This window comes from Salvia hispanica, chromosome 3 (genome assembly GCF_023119035.1).
Source record: "Salvia hispanica cultivar TCC Black 2014 chromosome 3, UniMelb_Shisp_WGS_1.0, whole genome shotgun sequence".
NCBI classification, from domain to species: Eukaryota; Viridiplantae; Streptophyta; class Magnoliopsida; order Lamiales; family Lamiaceae; genus Salvia; species Salvia hispanica.
The window spans coordinates 28,734,772-28,757,314 of record NC_062967.1 but is presented as its reverse complement, the minus strand read 5'-3'; the positions used below and the strand labels follow the sequence as shown (position 1 = coordinate 28,757,314).

Below are 22,543 nucleotides of genomic sequence, written 5' to 3'. Positions count from 1 at the left end.
AAAACACAAAAAGGGAAGTGATACATCTTTGGTAGATTATGAAAAAAGATATTATGGTATTACTATATTTTTCGTAGACTATGTTTATATATTAGAAAAAAATAAAAAATGGAGTAATACTCTAATTTACATGCTACTACAAAATGGAGTAATAAAAAAAATGGAGTAATATAACCCGCACTCCGTTAACGGATTGAAATTCCGTACCATACAAACTATTTTCCGTTAATGTCGTTATTTTATTTGCACTGCAAGATTGAAAGCCATGCTTGTCCCATTAAGGAATCTTGGATTAGACTATTACTCTTACACAACCAATAACTTATGAAACTATGACCAAACCTTTTGCCGATGTTTGCAACAAAAAATAATTTCGAAACTAAGAAACGGAACTTGTGATGTTTGACACAACGAAGATGATGTAGCCGACATCAAGAGATAGATGTTGTGTGGTAGTCATAGCTGAAAATAATGACCGGCAAAGAATGGAAGTGAACTCAGCTCCTGAAGGATTGGCTTGGAATTGTCGCACCCACGGATTGTCGACGACTTCAAATGCTTAATTTAGTGCAGTTTTCCAACCCTCATGAGCCAACAATGAGATTTATCGACCACGACTCCCCTTGATCTACTTCAATGAGATTTATAGGTAAAAGGGCACCTTTTGTTTTATTTTACAATTAAATAAGCAAAGAAGTGTTTATTATGGAGTATAGAGTAATAGTTTGCCCCCAAGATTAAAATCTTGGCTTTGCCACTATATATTATGAGTAGTTTATTAGTACAAAATTATTTTACTTGATTATTTCATGGCTTTAATAAACATAAGATTGGATGACATAATAAAACTAACCGATTTCCAAATATATATTAAGATTTAATACATGGGGTCAATTAATTAATTTAAAGAAAGAGAGATATTCTTACTAGCTACTTATATTCCTTAACTTTTTTCAACATACTATATTGCTTTGTTCTAAAATTTGGGCCAGCCATTTTAAAGGTAAGGTTGGTGGTGAAAGTGAGAAGTCATGTATACATTATTGTCACAATCTAAATTTTAAATTTATATGAATAAATTTATCATATAATAATAGATTAACATGAATCCAATCTGCATGGACTGCATGGATGCCTCAATCAATTGCTACTACTATTATTTTCTGCAACAACATGAAGAGGTTAACTTTACAATTTGAAACTAAAGACAAGAAAAGAATCTAAAATACTGTGTTTTTGTAGGGTGTATGGTGTGTGAATATATTATATTTATAAATATGCATGATTAATACACCAACTTTATTGAATTGGGACCAGAACATTGAAGGTGGTGAGCTGGTCCTTCATCTTCATAATGCAACAAATAAAAGCAATAATTAATCAATATATTTATGATCTTCTTCTTTTTCTTTCAGCCAGAGTTTTCTTTTTTTTTTTTCCTGACAATAGTAACACATATTCTGCATTGAATTTTTTTTCTATTTTTTCTGTGGGGGATATATTAAGTAATGCAAAAGAGTTATGCTTATTGAAGAGAAATCTTGATTTGAATATGTTATTAGTGTATGAGTTTTAAAAAGAAATTAATGTATAAAACAGAAAAAATGTGCACGAAGAAACGAAATGCGATCAGAATAAAAATAATAGGGAGTATTGAATAAATTTGTGTTCTTTTTAAATTGACAAAGAGTGAGTAATCTGAAAACGGTGTATTTATAGAAGTGGATTTTGTCTTTCCAAGGTTCACTTTAGTCTATATAGAGTTTTCTTTTTCAAAAAATTATAGTATTCGATTTATATATTTAGTGACCACATGTTACGATAGGTCCCCTTTTCGTGTTCAATGTTTCCATCATATACCTTTTTTCCTTTTTTCACGATTAAGACTAACAACAATTTATCATCATTAAATTCGAGGGTAAACACATGAAATACCAACATTTAGATACTTAAACATTTATATATGATTATATGTGCCAACAAACAAATCCCAAAATACAGACTATAAAATCTATAATAATAAACACAGTATATTTAATTATCTTATACTATTATTCAAATCGAAACAAAGAAACAACGACCCCTTAGATAGTTAGATATTTACAACATATATAATCAAATATAAATTCTATATATTGTACCAACTTTAAATTATAATCTGAACCGTTAAAAAATGTTAATAATGACAAAATAACATAAATAAAAAATATCAACACAATGTCCATAATAAAATGCAAACTCTATATATAGTACAAACGCCAAACTATGATCTGGACCATTTAAAAATATGAACAGAAGACAAAATAATATATTAACAGAAAATGTCAACACAGTGTCAAGTGTAAACACAACATCAATTGTTAGCATTATGTTAATATTTTTTTATTATTGTTATTTTGTAATCTTTTGACATCTCCTTAGTAATACGTATATAATTTAGAATTTGTACCATCTTTAGGTTTTGCAATTGATTATACTAATTGATTATACTATACTTTGTGTATATTGTAGTAGTATCTATATAGCCAACCGTATAGGAGTAGTTGGATGGATAATGCGGGTGGGGCAGGAGGGTCCGAGATATAAACCGGGTCGGGTTGAGAAAATCAATGTGGGGTGTAAGGCACGTGACAGTGGGGCCCAGCAATGTCCGATTCTTCCGTGCAAGTTGCAGGACATGTGAGGTGACATGTCACTGACCACATGCAAATATTATTTTAATAATCCTATTTAATCCCCTTCGGTCTTAGAAATTGTCTTTCTCAATGTACTTTATTATACACTCCCTTCCTAAATTGTCTTACTTATTTTACTCCCTCCGTCTCACTTTAGGAGTCCCGATTTACCATTTTCGGACGTCCCACTTTAATAATTCAGGTTGAAATATTTCATAAATGGTATTAGGCCTCACATTCAACTAACATTTTTCCTCTCACATTTTATTATAAAATTAATATTAAATAGTAGAACCCACATTACACTATTTTTTTTTTACCAATTTTGCTTTACATTTCTTTAAACCCATGCCGAACTCAATCGGGACTCTTAAAATGGGACGGAAAGAGTATTGTTTTGCTAAGTTGATAGTTTGAATAAAATATTTATGTTGTTGAAGAAAAATTGCAATAGTTAAATCAGTTGATGTTTTTATGATGAGTCATGTCTATACTAATTTTTAAATAATGAATGTAATATTGAGTAATTTAACTAGCAATTAGCTGAAGAGGTGAATATATCAATTAAATTCATTTTATTTCTTTTTGCCTAATGATAAGCCTGTATAGTTAGGTTAACAACAAAATCTAAATGACTGATTATTATAGGCTGGCTATGATAGTAACTAGCTTCTAGATTGACTATCAAAAATTTATTACTCATACACATAATTGTTTCTATGCGAAATATGATAGACTTAATTATTCGTTTGAGATGAAAGTTTTCTACTCAATGGATTAGAGTTTAATCAAAATTGACGAATTTCTATGTGAAATATGATGACTTAACTATTCGCTTCAATCGCTTGTACTGAAATTCTTCTACTCAATAAATTAGGAAATATAATGACTTAACTATTCGTTTGTAGTGAGAATCTTCTACTCAATAGATAGAGCTTAGTCAAAATTGATTATGACTAGTTTTATGCAGATCTTGATTGTGGTCGGTTAATTGCTAATTTGCTATTACTACCTCTTTTTAAAAAATAGAAATTTTTGAAATGATATTAGTTTTAATACATAATTGGTAAAATAAGAGAAAAAAAAAATTGTAAAGTAAGAGAGAAGTGGAGAAAAATAAGTAAAGTAAGACAGAGAAAGAGAAAAAGTAGTAAAAATAGAGCCACTAGAATGTGAAGTCCACTTTCTAAAACGGAAAGTTTAGAAAATTTATATTTTTAAGAGACGAACATGATACCATGTCAATAATATTTGAAAAATCTTTATAGGTATAAATAAAATTTATTTTCAAAGAAATGTGATGAATATTGTGCATTATAGCTGGAGATGGTAGGAACTAAAATTCATTTAATTTGATTACTTGGAGAAGGGTGACCCTCATTTTGAGTGGGCCAGATTTGACCTAATATTTGAATAGGTTGATTTACTGGAGCAGTTGGCTGGGTCTAATCATTTGGCCCAATAACCACGTTACCTAACTATCATGTCAATAATCTCAATTTCACTGTTTCCATATTATATAGGTGACATGAATTTCACCAACCATTTCTAAAAGTTTTAATGTTGCTGGACTAAAATGATTTTTTTTTCATGAGCTGTAATATATAATGGTACTCCCTTCGTCTTATAAAAATATGGACATTTTTTATTTTAAAATGTCCCATAAAATTGTACACTTCTATTTTTGGTAACCTTTTTTCTCTCTTATAAGATGAGCATCATTCTCCAATAACAATATCATAATTATTTTTTCTTTCTATCTTTATCTCTCTCTTACTTTATCAATTGTGTATTAATTCTCGTGTCGTCTCAAATATCCATATTTTTGTGGGATGCAAGGAGTATTATATTTTGACTATATAAAGTAGTAGTAGTAGTACTATTTTTTTCCTTTTAAACCCATGGTAATGGCTTGAAGGTTATACCACCAAACCTTACACGATATCATATTGTGTAGCTTTTATCTTTTTTATACTTCTTAAAAGATTTGGAATTATGTCGAGACCGACACTAAGCTAGCAACTAATTGACTACTTGTTCATGAATTTTCATCCCTTCACTCCTACTAAACATGGCCTAAATTTATTATTCATCAGGACAAATAGATGATGGGGATGGATAGGGTCGGCCAAACCCACTATCAATCCACAAGCACCAAAAAATTCTAGTGATTTCGATTTTTCGAGCCATCGGCCCATCACCTATCGAAGGTCGGATAAATAGATAGTGTTGAAATTATCCGAAACTTCCTTTATCAGCAATCCACTCTTTTTATGCTCAAAAGGAAAAAGAAAATGAAAAAATAAAAAGAAATCCATTTTTTGGTTGATTTTTTTTATTATTTGGAATTAATTGAAAGTAGATTATCATTATAAAAAAATCAGTCAAGCTTTTATGTAAAATCTTCGGTTGCCCATTTCTTGTGGGTATCCATAAGTTAAGTCAACGATAAATTATTAAATCGAAGGAAATTAGAATAATATTACCGTGATTATTCAAAACTAGAAAGGTGGTGAAATATTTGCATAGAGATTTTATTATTTTATTTCTAAATCCAGTCATATCCTAATTATTTATAGTTTTGCTGTGACAGATTTTGAGAAGGGGCACAAGGTCCAATTAAGTGGGCTTTAGTTGTGTGGATAAAATGACCCAATTGCTAGATTAATACTACTAATAATTAGAATAAATAAATAAATAACAAATTTCACCTGACCCCAAGTCCCTACCATCATCTTAGTTCGTCCACCTTTGACATGAATATATTTGAATTTTTATACTAATTAATTAATTTACAAAGATATTTTAGAGAAGAGCATTAACTTTAGATCAAAATAGTTATAATTATACCATTCTTGAAATACCTAATATGAGAAAATAAGGAAAATGCCCAACAACAATTTCCAAGATAAGGAAACCAGGAGGAAAATAATTTCGACAAGAAGATGAATATGGATCCCCTTATATATAAAACAATGAGAAAATATAGCTAATCAAGGATCCAAAAAGTTTGCAAATTATAGATCCATATTTTTTTGCTAATATCCTTCTTCATTGTCATCACAGGATAAACTAGTGTTTGAGCAGCATTTCAAACCGAAAGAAAAACCTAACTGTTTACCGGTTGAAAACGATGCTCGTTCTCATTAGGCGATTCAGGCCATGGCGGAAAATCAATCTCTCTATTCTATTATTGTGATCCCGGTAGAGCAAAAAAAAGTCACACTGCTCCTCTAGTGCTGAGCCTTAGCCTCAGCCTTCTTCTGACTCTTTGCTTTCATCTGTTGAAATGTAAACAAGAGTCAAAATTCAAACTTGATACATCACATCAACTATCTAACATGTGCATTTCAACCTTAGTACTAATACGCAGTATAATATGATTCGGACGAAACCGCATAATCTTTGGTGGTGTATGTAGCATCAACTAGGAATTGCAGGGAGTTTCAAACATGAACGAAATACATCTATCTTTAAGCACTATGATAAATACACACAAGAAAACAATTATTGCAAATGCAGGCTTGCGATGATATAACATCTTGTACCAAATCAAGCAAAGCACAGCACCAGGATATATTAACATTCACTCATGATACTAATGCTCGGCTAACTATTTCTTTCGGTAATTGGTGTAACAGAAGAGATAATAGGCACTGCAGGGAGTTTCAACTGTGAAAAAAAATAGCTCACTCTTTAGGCATAATGATATCACACACAAGAACTATCATTGTGAATGCAGACTTGAAATGCTATAACATTTGGTGCCAAAACAAGCAAAGCACAGCACCGAGATCTTAATATTCGCTCGTGATACTGAAGCTAGTCCAACTATTTGATGATTACAGAAGAGACAACAGGCATTAGCTATTCAGCATCCCTCAAAAACTTATGAAATGTAAGAGATCAAATATATATGCATTAACAACAACAAGAATCACAAACAAATTCTGCAACCAATTCTTTAACAAACCACATTTTGTAACCAAAGAATGAATCTTTCATGACAATTACACTGTAATCACTGCTTCTAGCATAATTATCTCAAACAACTATTAATCACCTAGCAGCTCCAGAAAAGCATTCCTCATTTGAAAGAGAAAACATAAATAATTAAATACAAAAACAAGTAAAAATTGAGCAAAAGCAAAGCAAATTAGATATCCTAACAATTAAATCCAATGAAAATACACATTCGGAGATCAACGGAGCAACCTAGAGCTCAACATATACATACATAAATCAACAAAATCAATGAACATTGATAAAAAGCAAAGCAAATTAGACATCCTGATAATCAAATCCACAGAAGAAAAAAGAAAAAAATACATTCAGAGATCACCCGAGAAACCTAGAGCTCAACATATACATACACAAATCAACAAAATCAATAAACATTGAGAGAAATCAAAGCAAATTGGATATCCTAAAAATTAAAATATTAAATCCACAGAAAAAACGAAAAAACACATTCGTAGATGGCCGGAGCAACATAGAGCTCAACACATACATACACACACAGATCAACAAAATCAATAAGCATTGAGAGAAAGCAAAGAAATTCAGTGAAAGAACAAGGGAAATACCTTGACAAACTTAAGCTTTACGCTGCCATACGCGAGTCCAACCGTGAAAGCGGAAACCCTAGCCACCTGCCATTCATGAAAATTCAGATAACATTCCTAAATCATCACGTCGAAAGCAATAGATCGAAGACAGAATCGGCCGCTAGCCTACCATAGCCAAGGCGCTCTTGCCGGAATAAAGCCCAGGAGGAGGAGGCGGCGCCATTCTAGACGGCGGAGAAAAAATAAACCCCAAATTTAGAAGCTGAATGATTTGAAGTGTACAATAGCTCAACTCAGTCTCTTGTAATATCACACGTGTGGTGAAAACGAGTGAGATTAACCAGCTGTGATACTGACTTAGCTGACCGACCAATGAAAAATATCCTGTGACGGTCATAAGCGTCACCCCTTCGTCATACTTATATTCATCCATCATTAAAATATCTAAAATCAGCAAAACCTAACAATAAAATTCGGATATTGATTCTCCATTTTCTCCTAAAACCCTTCCATGGCCGCCTCCACCGCCTCCACCGCCGTCGCCGCTTGCGCCAACTCCTCTACCTGCCTCAACGCTCGGATTCATCCCTCCACCACCTCGTTCACCCTCCCGATCAAAACCCCCCAAAAACCTCTCCACATTACTCAATCCAAAAACCCTATCTCGGAAATCATCGCCACCGGAAAATCCTCATCGGATTTGGATTCGGATTCAATCATCTCCTTCGACGGCGACGACAAGCCGCGAGAAGAATGCGGCGTCGTCGGAATCTACGGCGACGAAGAGGCGTCGCGCCTCTGCTACCTTGCTCTCCACGCGCTGCAGCACCGTGGCCAGGAGGGCGCCGGCATCGTATCCGTCCACGATAACGTCCTCCACTCCGTCACCGGCGTCGGCCTCGTCTCGGAGGTGTTCAGCGAGTCGAAGCTCGATAAATTGCCCGGGGACATGGCCATCGGCCACGTCCGCTACTCCACCGCCGGCGCCTCTATGCTGAAGAACGTCCAGCCGTTCGTCGCCGGCTACCGATTCGGCTCCGTCGGAGTCGCGCACAACGGGAATTTGGTGAATTACCAAGCGCTTCGTGAAGAGCTAGAGGAAAACGGCTCGATTTTCAACACCAGCTCCGATACGGAGGTCGTTCTTCACCTGATTGCGATATCGAAGGCGCGACCGTTCTTCCTGAGGATTGTCGAAGCTTGCGAGAAGCTGGAAGGAGCGTATTCGATGGTTTTCCTCACAGAGGACAAATTGGTTGCGGTTCGCGATCCGTTCGGTTTCCGCCCGCTGGTGATGGGGCAAAGGAGCAACGGCGCGGTGGTGTTCGCGTCGGAGACTTGCGCGTTGGATCTAATCGAAGCAACATACGAGAGAGAAGTGTATCCCGGCGAAGTCATCGTGGTTGATAAAGACGGCGTTCAATCCGTATGTTTAATGCCTCATTTCGAGCCAAAATCGTGCATTTTCGAGCATATCTACTTCGCATTGCCTAATTCCGTCGTATTCGGCCGATCCGTGTACGAGTCGAGGCGTAAATTCGGCGAAATCCTAGCCACAGAATCGCCGGTGGATTGCGACGTGGTGATCGCGGTGCCAGATTCCGGCGTGGTGGCGGCGTTAGGCTACGCCGCGAAAGCAGGGGTTGCGTTTCAGCAGGGGCTTATCCGGTCGCACTACGTAGGCAGAACATTCATCGAACCGTCGCAGAAAATTAGGGATTTCGGCGTGAAGCTGAAGCTGTCTCCGGTGAGGGCCGTGCTGGAGGGGAAGCGCGTGGTGGTGGTGGACGACTCGATCGTGAGGGGAACGACATCGTCCAAGATCGTGAGGCTGATCAAGGAGGCTGGGGCGAAGGAGGTGCACATGAGGATTTCGAGCCCTCCGATCATAGCTTCGTGCTACTATGGGGTCGACACGCCTAGCCCGGGCGAACTGATCTCGAATCGGATGAGTGTGGAGGAGATCAGGGAGTTCATTGGGTGTGATTCGCTGGCGTTCTTGCCCATTGATAGCTTGAAGGGGATGCTGGGGGGAGACTCGACAAGCTTCTGTTACGCGTGTTTCTCCGGGAAGTATCCGGTGTTGCCAACGGGGAAGGTGAAGAGGGTTGGGGATTTTCTTGATGATGGGTTGAGTGGGAGCATGGAGTCCATTGATGGAGGTTGGCTTAGTGAGAATAGAAACAAGGAGGAAGGGGTCAAGTCCTCTACCTAGGCTGATGAGGAAGTAGTATCGAGGGATCATTATTGATCATCTTTTTGTTGGTTGGCATCGAGGGATCATTATTGATCATCTATTTGGTTCTTTTTGGTTGTAGGTTTTTTTGTGTTGTTGGGAAATATGTCAAATGTGTGGAGGTTAGGCAAGATTTTGGGTTTGAGTGATGATGTTGTAGCTCTCTTTTATCTATCTATGAAGAGTACAAAATTTTGGTGACATTAAAACGCGTTGGAGATGCTATTTTGAGGGTATTGTATGTAGGGGCGGAAAATCGCAACCCATATTCAAAAGCGGGCTACACGAGCTAATCTGTTCGAGTTGGCGGGTTATGTGGGTTGCGGGTTAGTCCACGGGTTGAGCATTTAATATAAAAATATAATTAAAATTTTAGATTATATACTTATATGAAGTATATTTGGTAATATCAATATTAAATACAACATTGATATTAAGAATATATAGTAATTATGTCTTCTTTATCAAATTGAAATGCATGATTTCCATTTAATTGTAGTCAGATTCACGTGTGCTATTAATTAAATTATATGTTTATCTATTTTGTTTCAATTTTCAATTGTTATTATTTTCTTTCTCTTGATCACTTTGATAATACTTTACTATTTGCGACAATATGATTTTTAATAATTTAGAATATTGGATTTGATAGAAAGTAACATACTATAAGATTACTATCGACCCGAATAGCCCGTGGGTTAGCTCGAAACCCGAAGATTTAGGGGCCAAAAATTTATAACCCGAAAAATTCACAGCCCGATAATCCGTACCCAAATAACCCGACAATCCGAGTGGATTGGCCCGAACCCGAGCGGGTTAGTCCAATTGACATCCCTAATTGTAGGTTGACATACATGAAATACATTTTGCAATTTGAAGAAAACAAATTGAATTAGATCTAATAGACTAATTGTGTTTCGTTCTTCCATTTCTAGTCTCTGTAGAGTCTACATAGCCAAAAAAAATTGGTAGGAAATAATTGAAAATTGCCACAAATAAAATAATGATTATCGATTTCCTTTGGATACTTAGCACAAAATAATGGAGTTATGCACTATACAGAGGATATAGTGTGAATGTGAATGTGAAGGTGATTGTTACTAGACCAAAATAAGATAAAGAACAGTCAATTAAAGACAGGAAAATAAATTGAGTTAATAATGACAGAATATTTTTTGTTGATTTACTGAATCAAAATAGCTAAAAGTATTAATAACTATTGAAATTATAATTAGATAAATAGTGGAAAGAATGTCAGAAGTGGGATTTGAACCCACGCCCTCGTAAGAGGACCAGAACTTGAGTCTGGCGCCTTAGACCACTCGGCCATCCTGACTTGTTGTTACGTATTCTGTGTATTAATTAATACTAATATATTCATAACTTAATCAAGCTTTATTAATTAATAGTAATATAGTCAAGGATAAATATAGTAACACAAGAATATTTTCACTTGTTTAAAAAATTAACTTATTGTTCAAGACTGAATGGGCTCAAAATTACGTTGGATCAAAATTCATAAGTCAAGACTTATCATTAATAAGACTAATCCAACATATCATTGTCTTGGTATAGAGTTGAATGATTCTAACAAAAAATTAACAGATACAGTACTCGATAAATGCAGTTAAAATCCGTTTGTATTGAATTAGACCCTCAATTTTCTATTTCAATTTTTTATTTTTCGAAGTATTAATCCACACAAAATAGTCTCTAAAAGCAAATGAAAAAATAACCATTATTAAAGGCATCTCACGAAATATTGAGAGATCAATCCGACAAAAACACATGTTCAAAGGATCTATAAAGAAAACTCAAATAAATTACTCCAAACTATTACAAGAATAGAATGTCACAGCACAATGTCGACACATGTTTCTTATATACGAAGAAGGAATGTAACTCGAGATGGGGAGATATGAAGGTGGCTGGCAAGGAAAATTATCGCAGTCCAGGGCTCGTTTGCTAGGAGCGACAGTTTTCCTAGAGCACGTGATTCTTGAACATAAATTTAAACAGGCAGGAACGAAGATGTATTGTATGCGTAGGTGAAGATGAGGAGAGACGATATTACCTCATGAAAGGCTTCCTCTAAGGCGAGTATTGCTTTGTCTCGTCTTTAGTGGTGTTTTTGTTGTTGTTGCCATTCACTTGTTGTGATTGCTGTGGCTGTTGTTGTTGCAACTGATGCATGTTCGTTTGTGTGGCTTGTTGGTGCCGTAACTGAAACATCTGAGGGTACTGCTGAAACTTCAAGGGGTTGCCACTTAATTCAGTAGTTGCAAACTTCAGACGTTGAACCTCTGCCGTCAATGCCTCATTCAGTGCTGTCAGAAGATGAGAAGACGATTTCGTGTTAAGGTAAAGAGGGATATAGAAGATATAACTTATAGCCACGATCACGGAAAAAAAAGAAGTAACAGCTACAAACATGTATGTGCACAATTAAGTCTGACGTGTACGTTTCCTAAGAGCAAAACCACGAAAAAGAGACTACCAAATTTTACTGCGATTTAGAAATGCATTCAAAACTCGAGTAACATCCATCCGAGCAAGCATAATGATAGACAAATAACTAACTTAGCTTTAGGGTAGCATATAAACTCTTAATACTGCCACATCAAAATCAGTATATATTAGCAGAAAAAGTTGAGAAAAAAGAAGCAAACATCACCAATTTCTCAGATACAGTGACACACTTAAGTAAATCTACACAAAATGAAACATTATCAGTTCGTCAAAATGGAATTCACATCTATAATGTTGGACTATTATGAAACTCGAGCATTATTAATGTATAGCATACCTCAAATTTTGCACAAAATAACATACCCAATTTCAGAACCGATAAAATTTTCAATCACATCTCAGAAGAAAAGGAAATTGTGATTTCATAGGCCATATTTCTCATGAGACATGATAATTGTGATTACTTGATGGAGTACTACAATTTACTATAGTAAGTAACTAAGCACCGCAATATGGGACGAGGAAATGTAATTTGGAGGCCATTGTTGACAGCTTGGGAGAGCAGTATCTTTTGCGTTAGAATGAAACTTATTTTACTTTGTTGTGCAATGGAAAAGGGTGAAGAGTCAATGGAGAGCCATACCATCTCGCAGTTGAGCCTGTTGTTCCATGGACTGCAACCTAAACTTCAGCTCATTGTTTTGGCTACTAAGTCCAGTAGAGTCTCGCTGAATGCAAACAAAAACAAGTGGTAATGATGAAAGCAACCACTCTAAAACAACCAAACACGACAAAATCCAAAATTCAACAGGCGCTTACGTGAAGCATGGTAAGTTGGGCAGACAATGTAGTAGCTTCAGTCTGTAATGTTTGGACCTTGTGTTCCAACTCCACAATATATTTCATCTTCCGCTCTTTTGACCGAGCAGCAGATTGGCGATTAGCTAAGATCCTAGAATAACACAGACGTGCTTAAACAAGGATACAACATTTACAAGTTTATACAGAATACAACAAGCATACAGCTAAGGCAGTCGAGAAGAATTCAATATTACCTTTTTGCACGCTTGGGATCACTTGAGGCTATCTCAGCAAGTTTCTCGTTTGTCATTATCTTCTTAAGTTCAACACCACTAAATTCCCCATTCCCAAATTCCAAGCTGAAACCATTCGTATTGGCATCAAGTGAATTGGTGGGTGAGAGTTGGTTTGTTCCAGGAGACGGAGGCATTTTGGGCGACTCATCAAAACTCATATTTCCCATAAAACTATCCATAGAGATACTTCTATAATGTCGCGTGGTTGGAGCAATATCTTCCCCAGCATTCCTTTTAATCCCTTCCCTCCTCTCAGTCAATGTAGAAACTCTCGGTTTCTGAGCACTGCTCCCACTTTCATTAACGCTACTAGTCGCTTCATTATCACTGCTATCGCCTCCATTTGTCTTTGTCCCACTGGCTCTGCTGTCCAAATCGTCCCGGTTCTCATTCCCCAGCTTGTCATCTGTCTCAGATGAGTTGAAGGCATCAATATTGTCCAAATTCATATATGCAGAGAACAAATCATCTTCGTATTTTCTCTCCCCCGTCCCTTCTCCACTCCCCTCGACTTTCTCCCAACTAGACTCTCTCTTAACCAACTGCACTGGCTGGGTTCCTGACCTATCAAGAGCACCAGGACTCCTCAAAGGCATAAGCGGAGGCGAAGACTGTAAAATGCTCGAAAATCCAAACGGAATATCGCTACTGGACCTTCTATGAGCCTTACGAGGAGGGAGACTCTCTCCAGCTCTACACACACTTCCCCTCGCAAAAGGCGATGGCGGTAACATATGATGCGATCCACCCCCACCCTCCATCTCCTCCATAGCTACATCAGTCGAAATTCGGTCGGAAACAGAATTCGAAGGCGCCTCTCGATAAGGAGAAGGAACTAACGGCGGAAGCGAATCAACTGCAAAAAATGCCGGCTGTGACAAAGATCGCCCATGCGATGGCCCTGGACTAGTGCTAAAATTCTGCTGATTTCCAGCTCGATTGAACGGGATCTGCGAATAGGGCGAAATCGGAGGAATTTGCGGATGAGACGGCGGAATGCCCAACCTTTTCCCACCGTTTTCCCTTTCCCCGCACGAATTAGGCGACTGCTGCTGCCGAATCTGGCCGCGAAATTGAGGCATGTGGAGCTGAGGTATGTTTAATTGATTCAGCGGAAGAGTGTGGTGAAGCGAAGATGATGAAGTTCCGAATGAGGAGTGGAGTCTCTGCGTAGTCTCGCCATTATCTTCCTCGTTTTCGCCCGCCATTTCTTCAAGCTCTAAACTAAATAACTTCACTCAAGCATACGCACGCTTGCTTTGTGGATCGAAGCTCAGATCGCGAAACCTAATCGAATTCAAAATCAACAACGAATCCAGCTCGTCAGAGACGAATCAATTGAATAGAGATACGAATTTAATCGACGAAATCGCGATCAGTGTAGTTAACTTAGTACATTGAAGAACAGAAAAACGATTGCTAAAAAAAAAAGTGGAGGTGAATTACCGGAGATTTGCTCGACGGCGGTGGTTCAGCAAGAGTTTATCCGCTGCATTTTTTGGGTTGAAATTTAACAATGAGTTTTTTATATGTATAATCATTAAATCTTGAATATTGAGAACATACACGTAGCAGTATTTAATTATTAATTTGAAAACACAGGAGCGGCTGTGATCAAATGCTAACTCATTATTTAATTGCTAACTACAACTAATTTAAAGTCATAGGATTTTACAAAACGTGTGGTCTATAATTTACCACGTGTAATTTTCATTTTTATTAATTAAATTAAAAAAAAAAAAAAAAAAACTTCAAATTAGAGTTTTAGATGAAAATGTTAATATAGTGTTCTAAAAATATCAACACAATGCTTTGAGAATGTCAACACAACGCTTTAAGAATGTTAACTCATTGTTTATATTGACATTCTCTACACGTATTATATTGACATATTTTATATAATATGTTAACATTTCTGCATAATACGAAAAAATTAAAAATTTCTAAATTTTTTTCAAATTTTGACGTCGGAACATATGCATGTATGATATCGTTGGAATCCTTATAAAATTATCTTTAATTTGATATATGTTATGTGAATTTAAAGCTTTGGGATTTCTTTTAAAAGTTAGTTATAACTAATTTTATAGTTAATTGACATTAATATCCCTATTAATATTTTTTGGAATTAATTCTATGGCCTTATTGACGTTTTTTGTTGATCGTATTGACATTTCAGGGTTAATGATCTAGGCCTTTAATTTAAATATCTAATGGCTATTATTTAGTTTTAGTTAACAATATAACACTCCCCGTAAGAGATAATAGTGAAAAAAGTATTAGTAATAAACAAAAATAGTGTTAGTAGAATATGGGTCCATATTGTTAGTTGTAGTACTACTACTTAATTGTGTAAAAGTTTTTATATTTTGAAATTAATAAAATGATAAAATTAGTCTAATTTTTTATAGACGTAGGTAGTGTTTTTTGGGTTTACACTGTTAATGAAGGATAGAGGGAGTAAAACATAACTTCAAATTTTGATAGTCCTCTATACTGATAGATTATCATTGGGATGTTAATGTAGTTTAAAATCATAGACTGACTCAATAATCCGTTATGTTTACAGTTAAGTATATAGATTTTTGGTCTGTAAAATTATAGTTCGATTTATGAAATCTGATGTAATAGCCCGGCAGATTACCTAAGTGCACTATTGTCTATTTTTTCGAGTTATTTAACATGTCATTTTACAGTTAATATTGTCCCTCAAAATAGAAACTATTAAAATAGAAATCTTCTATGTAAAGACGTGGATTTCGCAATCCATTAAAACTAGTCTTACTATTTTTTTCTCTTCATCTCTTTTATTTTAATCATTTTTCTTTCCCTCTCTCTTAATTTAAATTTATTTTTCTTACTCTAGCAATTATGCATTAAAATTCGTGTCGTTTCGAAATTTATATTTTTCAGTGACAGAGATAATATATACTAGGCTTTATTATAAGAGTGAACTACATAAACGGTACCTGATCTTTCACTTTCGTACATAAAATGGTACTTGATCTTTATTTTATATCGTTTTTGGTACCCCATGATAAAAATAACCCTAGGTACTAAATATGTGATTTTTTTGTTATGGAGGATATTTTGGAAATTTCAATCAAATAGAACCAAATATGTGAATTTTTTTTCCCTTTTTTTTCTCTTTAGTTTATTCTTCTTCTTTCTTTTTTCTTCATTTTCTTCTTTCATTATAGTATTTTATCTTCCTTCCTTTCTTCTTTCTTTTTTTCCTTAGTTTATGTTTCCTCTTTTTCTTTTCTCTTCTTTTTCTTCTTTTTTTTAGTGTTTATACATACATCTAATTGCATTCATAATATAAATCAATAACAAAACACCTAATTAAATTAATTATTTAAAGTAATTAAATTAATTGAATATTTTAATTAAATTATTTATGCTCAATTTAGGGTTGAAACACCTAACTAAAAATATTTCACTCTTTATCATTACGAATACAATTCACAATTTTAAATTTTGACTAAAACTATATTGATTAGTTATTAATTTAATATAAAATTATTATTATTATTTATTAATTATTACTAGTTTTTACTATTATAATAGTAATATAATATAATAATTAAATATAATTATGATTAAATATATTTAAATTATATTAAAAATAATTAATTATTAATTTATAAAATTAGAATAATAATATTTATATTGATTAATCATAATGTTACTATAATTAGTGAGGAGAATGAGAGAATGTATTATAATATCACTTTTGGTACTAGTTTTGTTAATGTTCAAAATACCCTTTATGACACAAATGGAAAAATGAATTTGTTTAGAGAGTATTTTGGGATGAAAATTACATCAGGTACCAAAAATGTGATTAATAGGTACCAAAAACGATATAAAATAAAAATTAGGTACCATTTATGTGCGAAAGTGAAAGATCAAGTACCGTTTACGTAATTCACTCTTATTATAATAACATACTACTATAGTAGATAAATGTATTGAAAAAGTCAACTTCAATTGAATAAGATATAATTTGAATTTTAAAATACTTCATGTTTTTAAATTAGAGTTCAATTTAATGGTTGAAACATACGCTCTTGACCCTCAATCCAAATAAGATTGATCTGAAACTTAACGAGTCGATTAATATCCCTAAATTTATCGTTATAAAGTCAACCGCTTGTTAATCGATAAATGGGCCAGTTTAAGAGTATACTGGGCCCGTTAGGAATTAGCCCAATTCCATTTAGTTTAACGAACTTCATCGTTCAAAATACGTCTCTCTCTACAATAAATCTATCACCGGAGCTCCGCCGTGCCTAAATTCCCGAGCCGCCGCTAGTTAAAGTCCTTTTTCACGAAGGACGGCGTCTGCGCCGCCCGAAGGTTCGTTAAATTCTTGTGATGACATTAACGTTCAGGATCCATTCGTTATATATGAGTAATCGATTTTTTTAATTAGGGATGCTGGAATTAGTTTTAGAGCTATGGTTGTGCGTCAATTATTCATGCGCTATTCGATTTATCTCGAATCTAGTTATGATATCCAGAATTCGATCGTTTTTTGTTATAATCGAGCCGTGTTGGAGTGTATGAGTTTTCTGTATGTTGCTTAGGTTTCGTATTGGATTCAATGACGCTGAAGCATTTTGTTGTGAAATGAATTTTAATTAATTACAAACACGCGACAGCTTTTGAATTAAAACCGAGATGAGGCTGTTTCCAATCTAATTTATCCATTTTGGCAATTCTGTTCATCTTCAGCGCCTAATTTTACACTGATAATTAAATGCAGAATGAAAACCTAATTCAGCCTCTCTCCTTTTTGTTCTCTCTTGTTCTCTTATCTCTGCTTATTCTCCATAAATCAGGTACATGTCTTCGAAAATAGAAGGATTTAATTGCAAATTTCATAAACTGAAAAGACAAATTTGCGTATTCTTTGTAATTACCAATGTTTGAAGTATATAATTTTTGGTCCAGAGTGGAGATGGAGCCTGAAGTGGTGGAAGCAGAAATGGTGTTGCCAACTCACATGTGGTTTAAGAAGATTCAGACTTACGATAAGTATCCGAAAGGGCAAGCCAGAGTCAGGTGGAAACAGCTCAAGCAGATTATTCCCGCTGAGAATTACCAGAATTATCCTCCCGAGGAACCTAATTGTGAGATTCTGCATTCCTATGCTAGTTTTGTGTTTGAATCATCTTTATAATTTCTGAATTTTAGTTAAATAAGCCATTAACAGGGCTTCCAGATAATAGATGAAGATTGAAATGAATCCGAGCTTTGCTTGTATATACTATCTTGAAATAGGTTGAGAAGGATGCCGAAATCTGGAAAAGTCTTATTAGTTCTATATTATTGATTCAGTGTTCTCTTGTAGCTTGGCATAAACTGGCTATGTATTTTGGAGAAAGTGTTTTTCACGCTGACGTTGTTTCAGGAACCATTTTAGGGCATACTCTCAGTAGTGTCTGAATTTTGGTTAAATAAGTTGTTAACAAGCGATTCCAGACTATAGATGAAGATTGAAATGAATCCGAACTTTGCATGTATATGCTTTGAAATAGTTCGAGAAGTATGTAGTGTTGTCTTGTAGCTCGGCATAAACCGAACATCTGGATATGCTATTTGGAGAAAGTATGTTCCATGCTGGCATACTCTTCAGTCTTAGTTTGATATATACCTTGCTAGAAACTTGAAACTTTGTTTCAGGAACAATTTTAGCTACAGTATTGTGCTGCATATACATTAGGCAAAGAATTGCAAGAATCACGGCCATACATAGTGCTTTTCTTACTATCTATGGTTAATTATTTTGAGAGGGAATGGAATGGGTAAATGTATACTTGTTTCTGTTATTTGCAGATGTTAACATTGAAACACCACCATCTATGCATCCATGTAGAAGAATCTGTGATATAACTGGATATGAGGTAATATTTATGTTCATATCGACATTTCATGTTAATCTTCGGCTCTAGTTACATTAGTGCACACACACACATGTAATTCTTGATGTACCCTGTTTTGCTTAATAGTACATGATTATTCTAAATATGCTAGGTTTGTGTTATGATGTCTGCTGTTTGATGCATTATGAAGTACTGAGTTCTAGAATGAAACTGCAGGCACCTTACGTTGATCCAAGAACCAAGCTTCGGTATGCCAATGCTCAAGTTTTCAAGGTGATTAGGTCTCTCCCAAACGACTACGTCCAACGCTACTTGGCTCTCAGAAATGCTGCAGTTGTCCTGAGGTAGCGGTGGAGATCTCAAGGAACTTGTGCTTGTATGTATTCAATCATGCTGTGTTTGCATAGATACAATCAGACATGTCTTATATTTCTCAGACTTTGTTAGAATTGAGGAATACTTGTTTGAAAAAAATGATCCTTCATTGGGGAGTCCTTAATGTTACCCTTTTCGTGTATCATTATATATGTTGGAGTCATTCGGTTCTCACTATTGCTCATGACTAGAGGTTATGTTTATTCTTATCCTTTATTCCGTTGCCCTTACTCTAAAAAACTTGAGCCATAACAATATATCTCTGTCAGTCTCCTTAGTGTTAAAATACCATATGACTGATTTAATTCTAGATAAATTCTATTTTCACTGGTCACATGTTGTATATATTTATATCTCAACAATAACTTATGCCATCGTTAATGCTCTTATTTTGCTTTGTACCATTTGATCCTTTTTATGGGTTCAGATAACTGAAAAATGAACTAAAATAAAATTCCTTCAGAGGATGAAAACTTCTTCTCAAACTAAAGATTACAACATTACAAAACCAATTTGCAATCAAATCCATATATTACAAATACAAAGCGCACAACGAAGGCCATCATGAAATGAAACACAACTCCAAACAAACAGCATTGCTACGGAGTTTACTTGATGGTTATGTAGCGATTCGTTCCATGTTTAGCCCAGTAGTCCTTCAGATCAACGGGACTCGACAGATCCTGCCCAGCTGCCCCCAGTCTCGTAAGCAATCTGCTAAAGACGCTCCCACTCATTTTCCGGCCTCCCATTCGCGCATGCCTCTTGTTTGGCATTTGGGGGAGAGGGTACACCGACAGGGAGGTGGTGCAGCACGAAGACTGCCAGCCCCCGTTGCCCCACTTGTAGCACTGCCGGGGAACTCCAGTGCACGAGCACACGGGCACTGGCATGCTCGATTCATCAAACATGATCTGGTTCATGGAACCGAGATCCTGAGCATCCCATTCAGCCTTGGATCCATCAGTCGTGACTTGCCTGTTCAAGTCCTCCCCTATCTTCTTCCCTTTCTTTGGCGATCTAGCTGATCTCATCGGAGAATCCTTGTTAGCTTTCGCTTTCGTCCCTTTCTTTGAAACGGGAGCTTCATATGATGCATCATCGCGTATGCAATCTTCTCTCGTAGGATGATGCGTACGCTTCGATCCACGTGCACTACTCACCAATAGAGCGTTCACTGTGTTCTCGTGGAATTGGAGGGCAGCAATGGCATTGTCGCGTTCTCTCAGGGCCTCGTCGCGCTCCATGACTGCTGTGTCGAGTTGCTTGACAGCAGCGTCTCGTTCATCCAAAGCCGCCTTCTTCTCAGCCATTGCTCTGTCCCGCTCTCTTATGGCATCATCCCGTTCGTTGCAGAGCATCATGAGTCTAGCATTCATTCCGAAAGCAATTGGTTCCTTAATCTGATGCTGGGGCATTGCATTCCACTGCAACCGTATATGCACGAAAAAGAAAGTAAGTTCAACCAATGCATCGTGTTTGAGAAACTATAACAAATATCACCTGTGGAACTTTATGATAATCCATCCGATGCCTTCTGTTCTCTCGTCCGTTTTCATCCATATCTCGCAACTCACCTAATGCTCGAAACGTTACATACTATGTCGTGATCAAGAAACAACAGTGCAGTGTGTGACGAAATCAGAGTATTGCAGCAGATGAATATCAATTCATTGTTTACACAAAAATCAGCTTCACTATTAATTGAGTATTGCAGCAGATGAATTCCAATTCTACTTTTGAAATTCATCACTTAAAGTATCACTAAATCATCTAACTCAAACTTTAACAACTACGAGAAATATGCAGCAATGATTCCAAAAGGTAAGGATTATGATTTCGAAAGAAAATTAACCTCAGAAATTCAGCACAGAAACACCAAATGCCAGTTTAATTTGACAAATCCACTGGTATGTGAGGTCAAAGCACATCACAAACCCTAGAATTGGTGAACTAATTCAACGAAAAATGCATTCAATTACGAAAAAAAACTCACCTCGTAAGCTATGAATATATCCACAAATAAAACAAAAAAATAGGAAAATTAAAAAAAAGGATAAACACTACTTCCAACAGATAGAGCGAAGATTTTGGAAGGAGCTCAGGAAATAATAATCATAGAGAAGCTTTAGAGATACTGTATTTGTACATGCGCGGAGAAAAAGGAACAGTTGGATGCTTACTTATGAGAGAGAAACAGCGATAAATTAAACACCAGGAGAGAGAAGAGAAGCGGCGGATCACATCGTAGAGGTTTCAGTTGACGCAAGGGCGGTGGCGGAGGAGTCGCCGGAGATGAAGGCGGAGCAATTGAAGAAGTGTGAAATAAATTCAACTGAAGAAGCGTAGAGAAAACCCTCTCCCGACACTACCTGCTCTACTTCACCTCTCCACTTCCTTTTTTTCTCTATATATATTTATTTAATTTCTTTCAGAAAAAAATTTAATAAAATATTTTAATATGATTTCTTAGAATTGTCACACTGTGCACAATAATATTTTGTATAGTGTGAAATTGGACTTTTGTCTATCATGTCGTTGTTGGATCTTTATCGTGTGAAATTGGGTTTTACGTAATTTTTAGTTTACTAATTATAGTTTATTTGAGTATTAATGTATATAGAGTTGTGATCAATGTCGAACCAATTTTAAAGACCGAACTAGAGATCAAATCTGGGCCATTAGATCTAGTTTTTTTTGATGAGATGTGCTGCTGTGAAAAAAATTTCGGCTTCATTACAAGCCCATTTTACTTCATTATATAGGTTTATTACTTCATTATGTACTTCAAATGCTTCTACACATACTTCATTCCAACAATTTATTACATTATTCCATGTGTTTATTAAACCATATTAGCGCCATGACGTTGGTGATAGATATTGTAGAGAGAAAGAACGACACGCGACGGCGAAACCACATTTACGTACTTGGAATGAAGTAAAAACCTAATGGAATGAAGTAAAAACCTACTAGAATGAAGTAAAAACCTACTAGAATGAAGTAATATATTCTGGAACGAAGTTAAATCTTCGTAACATGTTAGTATGACTTATTTACCTTCAGATGAATTAAAATAGGCTCGTGATGAAGGCGAAAATAATTTATAAATTTATGTATCTTATCCATAAAAAACTAGATCTAAAAGCCCTAATTTGGTAGGGTTCGGTGGTTCGGTCTTTAAGAGTGAATTTGTGGATAATAGGACTCTATTACTTAATATTTAGGCTTT

General features: G+C 35.6%; 4 protein-coding genes, 1 long non-coding RNA gene and 1 other non-coding gene across 7 annotated transcripts; 2 read left to right on the top strand and 4 right to left on the bottom strand.

Moving 5' to 3' along the window:
- Window positions 1-5,621: 5,621 nt before the first annotated feature.
- On the bottom strand, window positions 5,622-7,544 carry LOC125211561. The gene is made up of 3 exons (XR_007174541.1): window positions 7,413-7,544; window positions 7,262-7,327; window positions 5,622-5,956 (listed from the first exon to the last, which is right to left on the bottom strand). It is a non-coding gene; the product is annotated as an uncharacterized LOC125211561 (long non-coding RNA).
- Window positions 7,545-7,708: 164 nt separating this feature from the next.
- LOC125211559 (amidophosphoribosyltransferase, chloroplastic-like) lies at window positions 7,709-9,680 on the top strand. The gene has a single exon (XM_048111414.1). It carries the CDS (start codon window positions 7,755-7,757, stop codon window positions 9,456-9,458), a length of 1,704 nt encoding a protein of 567 aa, XP_047967371.1. The 5' UTR covers window positions 7,709-7,754; the 3' UTR covers window positions 9,459-9,680.
- Window positions 9,681-10,731: 1,051 nt separating this feature from the next.
- On the bottom strand, window positions 10,732-10,815 carry TRNAL-CAA. The gene has a single exon. It is a non-coding gene; the product is annotated as a tRNA-Leu (tRNA).
- A 378-nt stretch (window positions 10,816-11,193) lies between these two features.
- Window positions 11,194-14,566, bottom strand: LOC125215820 (bZIP transcription factor 29-like). 2 transcript variants are annotated; one of them, XM_048117388.1, is made up of 6 exons: window positions 14,492-14,566; window positions 13,004-14,332; window positions 12,768-12,900; window positions 12,592-12,676; window positions 11,554-11,806; window positions 11,194-11,462 (listed from the first exon to the last, which is right to left on the bottom strand). In XM_048117388.1, the coding sequence occupies exons 2-5, from the start codon at window positions 14,251-14,253 to the stop codon at window positions 11,571-11,573; spliced, it is 1,704 nt and encodes a 567-aa protein (XP_047973345.1). In that variant the 5' UTR covers window positions 14,254-14,332; window positions 14,492-14,566; the 3' UTR covers window positions 11,194-11,462; window positions 11,554-11,570. The 2 variants fall into 2 exon arrangements, with proteins under 2 accessions (XP_047973345.1, XP_047973344.1); XM_048117387.1 differs by having other exon boundaries at window positions 11,194-11,806.
- A 2,686-nt stretch (window positions 14,567-17,252) lies between these two features.
- Window positions 17,253-19,485, top strand: LOC125212059 (INO80 complex subunit C). The gene is made up of 4 exons (XM_048112096.1): window positions 17,253-17,407; window positions 18,005-18,183; window positions 18,890-18,957; window positions 19,153-19,485. Exons 2-4 carry the CDS (start codon window positions 18,012-18,014, stop codon window positions 19,282-19,284), a joined length of 372 nt encoding a protein of 123 aa, XP_047968053.1. The 5' UTR covers window positions 17,253-17,407; window positions 18,005-18,011; the 3' UTR covers window positions 19,285-19,485.
- A 270-nt stretch (window positions 19,486-19,755) lies between these two features.
- On the bottom strand, window positions 19,756-21,704 carry LOC125216362 (protein BASIC PENTACYSTEINE4-like). The gene is made up of 3 exons (XM_048118051.1): window positions 21,495-21,704; window positions 20,815-20,888; window positions 19,756-20,738 (listed from the first exon to the last, which is right to left on the bottom strand). Exons 2-3 carry the CDS (start codon window positions 20,872-20,874, stop codon window positions 19,920-19,922), a joined length of 879 nt encoding a protein of 292 aa, XP_047974008.1. The 5' UTR covers window positions 20,875-20,888; window positions 21,495-21,704; the 3' UTR covers window positions 19,756-19,919.
- Window positions 21,705-22,543: the final 839 nt, after the last annotated feature.

Bases quoted from the DNA above. Each gene is read 5' to 3' on its own strand.
- LOC125211559 (XM_048111414.1), top strand. From the start codon at position 7,755: ATGGCCGCCTCCACCGCCTCCACCGCCGTCGCCGCTTGCGCCAACTCC.
- LOC125215820 (XM_048117387.1), bottom strand. From the start codon at position 14,253: ATGGCGGGCGAAAACGAGGAAGATAATGGCGAGACTACGCAGAGACTC. The intron at 12,677-12,767 runs GTAAGCGCCTGT...GTTTGCATTCAG, and splicing joins CCCAACTTACCATGCTTCAC to CGAGACTCTACTGGACTTAG. The intron at 11,807-12,591 runs GTATGGCTCTCC...ATCTTCTGACAG, and splicing joins ACAGGCTCAACTGCGAGATG to CACTGAATGAGGCATTGACG.
- LOC125212059 (XM_048112096.1), top strand. From the start codon at position 18,012: ATGGAGCCTGAAGTGGTGGAAGCAGAAATGGTGTTGCCAACTCACATG. The intron at 18,184-18,889 runs GTGAGATTCTGC...TGTTATTTGCAG, and splicing joins TCCTCCCGAGGAACCTAATT to ATGTTAACATTGAAACACCA. The intron at 18,958-19,152 runs GTAATATTTATG...ATGAAACTGCAG, and splicing joins GTGATATAACTGGATATGAG to GCACCTTACGTTGATCCAAG.
- LOC125216362 (XM_048118051.1), bottom strand. From the start codon at position 20,874: ATGGATGAAAACGGACGAGAGAACAGAAGGCATCGGATGGATTATCAT. The intron at 20,739-20,814 runs GTGATATTTGTT...ATACGGTTGCAG, and splicing joins ATTATCATAAAGTTCCACAG to TGGAATGCAATGCCCCAGCA.